This window comes from Stegastes partitus, unplaced genomic scaffold (assembly GCF_000690725.1).
Source record: "Stegastes partitus isolate 25-593 unplaced genomic scaffold, Stegastes_partitus-1.0.2 Scaffold1376, whole genome shotgun sequence".
Classification (NCBI taxonomy): domain Eukaryota; kingdom Metazoa; phylum Chordata; class Actinopteri; family Pomacentridae; genus Stegastes; species Stegastes partitus.
In genome coordinates, this window is record NW_007579107.1 from 169,746 (window position 1) to 179,464 (window position 9,719).

General features: G+C 39.4%; 1 protein-coding gene across 1 annotated transcript in view; it reads right to left on the minus strand.

Moving 5' to 3' along the window:
* LOC103370134 (proteoglycan 4-like) overlaps positions 1–6,083 on the minus strand; it is a 7,754-nt gene extending 1,671 nt beyond the window's left edge. Inside the window, exons 1-13 of the mRNA XM_008299059.1 lie at positions 6,063–6,083; positions 5,861–5,986; positions 4,602–4,718; positions 3,710–3,823; positions 3,468–3,530; positions 2,761–2,823; positions 2,233–2,376; positions 1,840–2,130; positions 1,580–1,675; positions 1,411–1,497; positions 1,102–1,241; positions 294–453; positions 3–29 (exon numbers count right to left, since the gene is read on the minus strand). Coding sequence (XP_008297281.1) covers positions 3–29; positions 294–453; positions 1,102–1,241; positions 1,411–1,497; positions 1,580–1,675; positions 1,840–2,130; positions 2,233–2,376; positions 2,761–2,823; positions 3,468–3,530; positions 3,710–3,823; positions 4,602–4,718; positions 5,861–5,945 — 1,387 coding nt within the window. The 5' untranslated portion in view covers positions 5,946–5,986; positions 6,063–6,083. The remainder of the gene's footprint in view (positions 1–2; positions 30–293; positions 454–1,101; positions 1,242–1,410; positions 1,498–1,579; positions 1,676–1,839; positions 2,131–2,232; positions 2,377–2,760; positions 2,824–3,467; positions 3,531–3,709; positions 3,824–4,601; positions 4,719–5,860; positions 5,987–6,062) is intronic.
* Between the last annotated feature and the right edge of the window lie 3,636 nt (positions 6,084–9,719).

Consider the following 9,719-nt stretch of genomic DNA (forward strand, 5'->3'; position numbering starts at 1 on the left):
TGGGAAGGTGAACTTCTGCAGGATGTCTCCTAAAGGGACAAACAGGGCGTCGAATATCACTGTTTCATAAAAGTGTATTGATGACAAACTCACCATGGAAAACTGGAAATATTCTTTTTTTTGTTTGTCATTTTATCTACATTTCACCAACATTCAGTCTGACGTGTTCATTCAACCATGCAAAGCACTAGTTTGTGTTAAAACCAGAGAGTCTCCAGTGAGGAAAGTTTTAAGTAGGACAGTGAATCCCTGCAGCCTGGGCTTGTCTGTCAGTCAGTTACTGTCTTCCTCACCATCCTTAAAGAAGAACACAGTCTCCGGTGTGGTTCTGGTGGCTGGAACGGTCAGCGCAGCACTGATGCGTCCCGTCAGACCTGGAAACTCGGAGGTCAGAGGTCTGGGGTAACCAGGCTCCATCGCCATGTTCCCATCCAGACGCCAGTACTGGTCTCCCTGCAGACAAACAGGAGAACTGTTGACTGCACACTGATTTCCAGAGTGGCTGTGCATTGTGATTTCACCTGGTGTTCATATCATCAATACTGCTGCACCTCTTGGTATAAAAATACGTTATTCAATATATTTAAATACTGACGGACGCTCTATAGCAAACATTTAGTGACCAAAACTTTGAAAATGAATAAAGAAAGCATCAATACATGCAACACTTTAGACAAAATGAGCAGAAACTAGGAAATAATTCATGTATTTAGTTTGAAAATCAAGCATTATGTGTCCAGAAGGGTGCAAACAGACAGAGGTGCTGCAATAATGGCATTTTTTAAACACCCTAAATTAATTCACAGAAGAATCTACATGTGCTTTTACTTTGCAAATTTCACAAACTGCCATTTAATTTTTTTTTCAAGTCATTGTTTCTAATATTAACTCTTTGACAACTGCGGTAGTTAGTGGTGCTACTAGTCTAGTATCAGTAGTACAAATTGTTGTCATTACTGTATTATACAGCAGCTGTATTGTTAATAGTGATAGGACTGATAGTGTCGTGAGATGGTTGTGATTTCATTTAAAAAAGAAGTTTTGAGACAAATAAGCAGAATGACAGCAGTAACAGTTCTATAACAGTTCATATATTCTTACCTTGACAATGTAGGTGTTTCCTTGGCAGTTCAGACGAGTGAAGACGGTGTCGATGGGAGACGGGACACCCAGAGTGTCTGTGATGCTCTGAGGACGACCAACTGAGCGACTGACTGGATCGACTGACCAGAACCTCTCCCCTACAACACAAACACACAAACACACAAACACAGCTTGTACATCATCACATTACAGTCTCAAATGACTTCCTCAAAAATTGCAGGGACCGTCATCACATCATCAAACACCTTTCTGTGATAAGATGTTTTCAAAAGCTGCCTGTCGACCCACTTTAAGCACATGTCTGACCTTTAAATATCAGAATGGTTCCGTTGATGAGAGCGGTCAGCCCATTGATGGGAGAGTCACTGCAGAGGTCCGCATCAGACAGGAATCCTACACAGACACACATATGTTTAGATTATTAGAAGCTCTTCGTACACAGACACATCCAGAGGACCAGCTGTCCGACCGTTACCTGGTCCTGCAGGTCCTCCATCCACCACAGAGAGCCCCAGAGCCTGGGCGACGTCCTGCAGGGTGCTGGGTCTGGAACCTGCTGGACCATTGAAACCTGTGGATGGACATGAAAAGGGTTTTACTCATTTTTAACAGACTCGTCTCAGAAGGTAAAGGTTAATGATCGTCTCTCTAAGATCAGACACAGCAGTGCATCATTTGATCTTACATACAACAGCGAGCAATGAGACAAACTCAAATAATATCTGTAGAAATAACCTTGATTTGGCCCAGATGGAGCGACTCCTCCAGGTGACAGCACCAGATGGACGTTCACTCTGCTGCCAGCACCTCCGGGAGTGGAGGGGCTCACCGGAGCACCGCTGCCATGATAGAAGGCACCATTGACAGGCAGAGCTGAGCCCGGTGCTGGGGAGTATGGAGCCCCGTTGCCCCGAGAGAAAGCACCGTTGGCGGGCAGAAAGGAGCCTGGTGCTGGGGAGTATGGAGCCCCGCTGTAGGAGGGAGGGACGGGCATCGGCATCTGGCCAACAGGGATGTTATGCCTGCCTGTAGGGGCAAAGAGGAACACTGAGACCACCTTCCATTCATGAGCAAGATTTAGTGTAATTAAACAACTTTTGAGCTTAGAAAGAGAGAAATATTCCAAACCATATTGCAGCTGGTTGGTTGGAACAGCAGGACGTCCGGAGCCAGAGGAACCAGAGGAGCCAGAGGAGCCGCTGGTCAGTGGGTTCATGGGTCGTGAAGCCCCCTGACAACGAGACCCCTGGTTCTGAGGGCAGCGACCCCTTCCTACATATACATACAAAATACAATTATAGTAAATGCATTCTGTATAAGCTGTCATGTTTACTGTTCAAACATGAGAAACAACTCTAAAAGCAAACACATTTCCAAAACTGTTGAACTGCTCTTACTGACTGACGGCCTTCTATTTAAAAAGGGGCCTCAAAAGCTTCATATTGTTTAAAGCATCATCCTCCTCAGCTGTTATTGGATTTATTTTATTCATTTACTTTTACGACAAATCAGTTGTTTTTGAGTCTTTTGCGAATTTGAAATACATTTCTGCATGCAGGTGTTGCAGTCAAAGTGCAGGGCTTTGTTTAATTCTGAATGACATTTTCTGACTCTGTGTTACATGTAAATTCCACATTATCATAGAACTCCATCTACCTGAATACCATTCCTCACTCTCACTGTTGGACCATTTCCGGCTTTTGTCTGATTTCCGTTTTCCTAAAGGAGAAAAAGAAATTGATGCATAAAAGAAGAAGAGAATGACAAAAAGGAGAAGAACAAAACGATGAAAGTCTGGCAGCAAGGGTGCCAGAAAAAGAATCTGTTAAAAATGATGGAATACTGTCATGTTTGTAATTTGTAAAACCTGTGAAAATCATAGAAAATATCTGCAAAACAAGTCATTAATATAATAGTATTTTTTATAAATACCCTAAAACGGTGTAATTTTAGTCAAACCTTTAAATAAACAAATTACTATTTTGAAATATACAGATTTTTGACAGACATTACAGTCAACATGTAAATTAATGCTCTTTTTCTGTGATTTTACTAAATATTCACTGCAATTTAACAAAACGTGAAAAATCTGTAAAATTATAGTTAAACTTGTGTCATTCATATACATACATTTTCTCTCAAAGAAAAGCAAACATCTGAAAAAATATTGTTTTCCTGCTTTACATATAGAAAAAATGTCAGAATTTCATGGTCAAACATAGTAAAAGAAACAGATTACCGTTGTACCGATGTTGTTTTTCTGTGATGTTATTAGTTATTGTCTGTAAAGCTGTCTATATTTAACGAATCCCAGTGTAAAGCTGCAGTGGTTGGTTATTTAGGAGGTGATGAAGGTTGCTAACCTGAGCGTGAGGCCCTGAGAGGCTGAAACCTGCTGGGATGTTGCACTGTTGACACGCTGGCATCTGTGGACAGAGACACCGTGTGAGGGATCAGCTGATACATGGATGAAGAAAATAAACTGGATCAGCTGCTCAAATCCTAGACATCCTCCATCCTCTATGGAACATTTGTCCTCCTAGTGCTACAGTTGTGTTGCTAAGGTACAGTGGGACATTGTGGTGTTGTGATTGTTGGTCCGTACCGCAGTACAGCTGGTAGTCAGGACAGCAGGTGTTGAACTGGACACACTGTGGATCACACTCACACTGCAGACCTCGTCTGAACGTCTCACCACAGCGACCGCGACAGGACTGAACTGAGAACCACAGAACATCATGAACACACACGTTTCAAGTGACTGGCTTGACATTTAAAGCAGCTTTCATCAAAACAAGCTGGTCGACCACAGAGTGTATATTAAAGATGGATGTAGCCTCTGGCTCTGAGAAGTGCCTTAAACCTGCATTCTTATTACCAGCCAGCAGGGGGCGACTCCTCCAGTTGCTAAAACTAGTCAGATTGTATAAAAGTCTCAACAATGAACCTATTTCTCACTTGATCTGTTACCTCAGTAGACATTTTCCAAATGTGTTCATGGTCTCATTCACTACTTTAACATTTCCATTAGAACAGCTCGATGTTTATTTAGTAAGTTATGGTCCTATTTAGAGTAAAATAGTCAGTAAAGTAGTGCAAGTTTCACAAGCACAATGACAAACTCAAGGCTTCCACAACAGTCATCCACAAACCAATGAGTGACATCATGGTGGCTACATCCATCTCTTGATACAATCTTCAGTCAGTAACGGTTGTAACGACTAAACATTTTAGCAAATAATTATCTATTTACACATTCAGCAGACGCAGAACAAGAACTTTCATTTGGTGTCGGTTTTAGTCCTCCTGATAAATGCTAATGTTAGTGCCACGACCGACTCCTCAGAAGATATGTTTTAGAGGTTTAATGCTCTGTTATGTGCAGCAGTTTATTGCTATTCAACAAAGTGTTATAGGAACCAAAAAAGAAGACGCCATTTTGGTATATTACATGAGAAAAATCTGAGATAAAAAGGTTGTTTTTACTCATAACTTACCGATGGTGCAAGTAGCCTCAAAGTCTTGGCAGCACTCGTTGTGTTTCAGGCAGCCGTAGTCACAGTTACACTGCTGACCTCTGGTATAAACCTCCCCACAACGACCGGAGCAGCTGCCTGAGACAGGAGACATGTCACATCAATAAGAGTTTAAAATCCATTTACTGGACTGTAAAACAGCCTCAGTCATTATAGGCACAATGTTAACAATCAGATATTATGATTGCTGCATTATTAGATACTTAAAAGAATAGAGGTGGGTTATCAGACACATAGATAAATAATTTGTATATTACAATGTAAAAATGACCTTGTTTTCTTACATGTGTGTAACAGATTTTTTAAAATTTAGACCACAATTTACTGTTATGCAGCAGATTTCCCATTTTGTTAAATTATAGACCATAAGGAAAAAATGTTAATTTACATAACTGTAGAAAAACAAAGTAAAACAAACAGAATTACAATAAATGTCCACATTAAAGATTTGTACTTTACAAATAATACTTCATTCCTTTACAATGTGTGGCAAAAATGACGCTTTTTTTTTACTGTTTAAATCAGAAAAACTATAAATTTTAGACACACATTTACTGATATGTGAAGGAATTAATATGTGTAGGAGTCTCTGAAAATAAATCACTTTTGAAAACTGTTACTTTACAGACTTACCCTGTTTCACAGATAATATCTGGTACAATCACAGAAAAAAAAGGTTTCAATTTACCCAAACTGCACATAACCTGTAGATATTAGTATTATTTTTTACAAATAGTAATTTGTTCTGTATGATATTATAATTACACTGTTTGAATGAATTTAAATCAGTAAAAATATTATTATTTTACTTATATTTCCAATTATTTTCACAGTTTTTAATGCTTTTAATTGCTGACCGATTGTAACTGTGTTTTTATGGATTATTTTTTCTTTAAATGTAGAGTCATTGTTTGACATTGTAGGGTGTGTTGCTCAATGAGACTCCATTGGGCAGCGTAGAAGATTAAAACATATTATAAGATATCAGAGGTACATTAAGGTACAAAAGGTAATTGAAAATGTACTTTAAACATTGTGTAAGACATCTCAAGGTATCGCAGGTACATAATTATATCATAGCTGCTTTAGTAGGCGCATTATTTCACAATAAAGGTTATTTTTGACAGCATAAGACTCAATAGATGCATTAATAGAAATTGTAAGGCATCGTAAATACACATACAAAAATACTGAATATATATATATATGTCTGTATGTACCTGGTCCAGCAGCAGCAGCAGTCGCAACAAGGCCGAGCAGCAGAAGCCCCAGTGATGTTTTCATCATCATCATCATCATCTTCATCCAAGACTCAGTGTAAACAGACTGTGATCTGAACAATAACACTGACATACAGAGACGGAGTGTGACAGAGAGAAAGGAGCACAGTGGTGGAAACAAAGTGAGAGCATCAGTGTTTACCTTCTCTGTGTTTCACTTCTCCTCTTCTTCTCTCAAACCCTCCGTCTGTCCGTCTTATATACGCGACAGAAGCCCTGAGCAGGACATTTTTAATTAGCATCACACTCACTCACTCTCACTGCACCCACAGACTCATTAAAAACTGCCAAGACCTATTTAAGCTTCCTACACTGTCAGTAAATTCACTCCTACACACAGTATCCCCTTTCAAAACCTGAAGTAGCTAATTACAGATGACTTCAGTTACTTTAATAGTATATATGCAGCAGCACTGCAGGACCTGTTGATGCTATTAGGAAATGTAAACAGTATCCCACAGCACCTTCACTACAAAGGAATTATAATGAAATACCCCTTATTAAGTTAAAGGTAAATTAACCACAAGTGTTCTTATACTTTAATACAGTATTTCATGAGTTTTTTTCTCTTGAGAGGTCTGTGGTTCAGCCTGTTATTACTCCTACCTGTTGCCTTTTGGCCACATTTTCCGAACCAGCCAACTTCAGGAATGAAGCCTTGGAGCCAAAACTGATGTCATGTGGTTTATGGTCACTTCTGCGGTGGAGTTTCAATTGTTCTGCTTCAGTCCGTTGGTCGTAAACAGTGTCTACAAGTGGGTGACTCGCACAAGGAGAAGACGAACAGAGCCTGGGAGAGGAAATGAATTAGAGGGGTCAATCTGCTGCTGGTTTGATGTGGACAGACTGCTTCAGTTTGGATTTACGCATCTTTTCTCCAACATAAAGACTAGAAAGCCATAGAAAGGTTGTTTACACTCACACAGTCAAAGAGATGAATAAAGTTTAGAATAGAAACAGCAGATTGTGCAAGAACTGCAGAGAATCAAGACACCAGAAAACCTTTAAATAAATTCAAACAATTCATTATGTGTTTATGATTAAAAAGAATGCAACTTTAATCCTAATATATATTAATATAGTCCATTTATGGGGCTTGTTTTTTTTACATGTAGACGAATATTTCTCTCTCAGGATTGCGTAGAAATGGATTATGTGGTTAGGATTATGTAATCAGATTACAAAAGTATGAGCAACTATAATCATCCCAGATTACATTTTAAAAAATGTGCAATAAAATTGTAATGCTTTGTCAGGGATTACTAGATTACATTTTGATTCGTCTTTAAAATATGGCAAAGCAAAGAGTAGGCTACTCTTCTCTAGTTGCCAGTTTCAGTTGTGTTAGTGACTTAACTAATGTTTGATTTTTAATGCTGATTTATGGATGATGGAGGGTTTTTTTAAAAATTCATATTAATGTACGACTATTTTAAGCAAGTACTTTATTTAAAAACAGCAACGACATTTACAAAAGAATCAGCGTCTCAACTCCATTCACATACATCTGCAGCTTGTTTTTCTAAAAGTGATTTGATCCACTATGAATCCTGAAATCAGTTGTATTAGAATTTAAGCTCTTTTGAAATGTTTAGAGAAGGTGTATATGAGGGACAGTGTTCAAAATGTAGGTCAGAAGTTTTCAGAAAAGATTACACGTCACTGGCAATCCGATGGAGTTTATTACTATTACAAAAAAAAACCCTTATTTGTATTCAGTGATTGATTTCAAAGTCATGTGACCCAACAAGTTCTCTCTGAAGCACCACCGAGCTCTAAACTGTACTGATTGTAGATAAAGCTCATTTACATGACAAATAAATTACATCTAATCAAAACATCTTGTAGCAGCAACAGCTTAAACAACTCTATGAGCTCTTTGTCCCACCAAACTGATAAGACTCATAAGAGGACACATAGCAGAGGAAACGTATGTAATGTGGCAACATCATGGTAAACCTGGTTTAGAGAAATGTTATGTTCGTCAATAACAAAGTCAACAACCAGTGTCATTACTGACTGGTTTGTTAAAGTCAGGGTCACTAATATCAGCTGTAAAAAAGGGTAAAAATTCCAGGGTCTTGCTGCAGACAGGGGAAGGATTAGTTCAGTCATCAGCAGGCCGGTGCACTGGGAGTGTGCTAAACATACAAAGTAAAGCTTCCCTGATGGAAAAACACCCAAACTTTAAATGATATCATTACACATCAGGAGGTGAATTCCCACTGCGTCATCCACTCCTACAAGGAGGCATAAAGCAGCACTAAAAAATAACATATATATATTTTATTAGTAACCAAGTACCAAAAATAGAACAACATAAAGCAACACATGTAACATAAATAGCAACTAACACTTTGTCTGTGAATTTAACTTTCCTGCTGCTACTGCTGCCACCGTTTTCTTATAAAAAGAAACAACAAATCATTACTTTATTAAAAATCCAAACAAATTCCATTAAAAAACCTCAATACATCAGGGAGGAAATCCACCCCGACATTATTGTAACAGTTAAAACAGTACTAATTAGAATAGAGCTTGCTTGGTTTACCAGGACATCTTGAACACAGGACTGATGGCAGGGACGACGCCGACACACCTGAGCTGAATGTCGCTCTCAGCAGGTGAGCTGCTCTCACCTTGATTAACTGTTAAAGGGTCTTAATGTCGCAGCAAGAAGGTCGCCGGTTCGCCTCCCGGTGAGGACACCTGGGATCTTTCTGCGTGGAGTTTGCATGTTCTCCCCGTGCAGCGTGGGTTCTCTCCGGGTTCTCCGGCTTCCTCCCACAGTCCACACACATGTTGAGGTTAATTGGTGATTCTAAATTGTCCGTAGGTGTGAATGTGAGTGTGCTTGGTTGTCTGTCTCTAAGTGTAGCCCTGTGATAGACTGATGACCTGTCCAGGGTGTCCCCTGCCTTCACCCTAAGTCAGCTGGGATAGACTCCAGCCCCCCCATAGACCCTAGTGAGGATTAAGCGGTGTATAGATAATGGATGGATGGAAGTTGTCACACCTGCTCAATCAAGTTATGAAAGTTCAACAAAAACAACTTCTTTTTATTTTTGTGAGCAAGTACTTCATAAAAAAGTGTTCCATTTGTTTTATTTGGTATTATTCTGACATGAAAGGGGCATGATGGAGAGAATCTATTTTTACTGGTTTTGAAGTAGAAAATGAACATCAGTTTCATCAACAATGAACACGAGTCCGATGTTTTGTCCACACATCATCGGGGATATTTTACTCTTGGGTTCTACCTTTGAATACGACAACAAACACACTGTTTATTTGTCTGTAAATGTATCATTGTTAACAATAAGGAGAATAAAATTACATCATTACAATTGTTAGACCTGGTTCTTTTGTTGAAACAGCTCCAAGAATTAGTCAGAGAAAAGTTCAGGTCTCAGGTTAACAGTTTATTCAGGTCACATGACAAGTTTTGCAGCGCTGGATTCAGACAGACAGATCTCATGTCCAGCTGAACTGAGTTTCTCCAGTTTCAGGTTACAGATATCTTCTTGGGCTGGACCTGCCCCGAACATAGATAAGACTTGTACACTACCAAGTCTAATCGGCCAGTTACCGATGACATGGACAGGCATACCTCTTCCACGCTCTGTCCACGTCCTTGAAATTTGGTAAGCATCATGTGTGGGTGCTGTTGGTACGGCGTGTAGCTAAAGTAACAATCGTATCTGATAGAAAAGAGGAGTTTCCGCTATCTCCAGGTGTGTGAACCGGTTCTCACTGGTCATGTTATCTTCAAGGACGTATGCTGTGCTCAAACAGAATC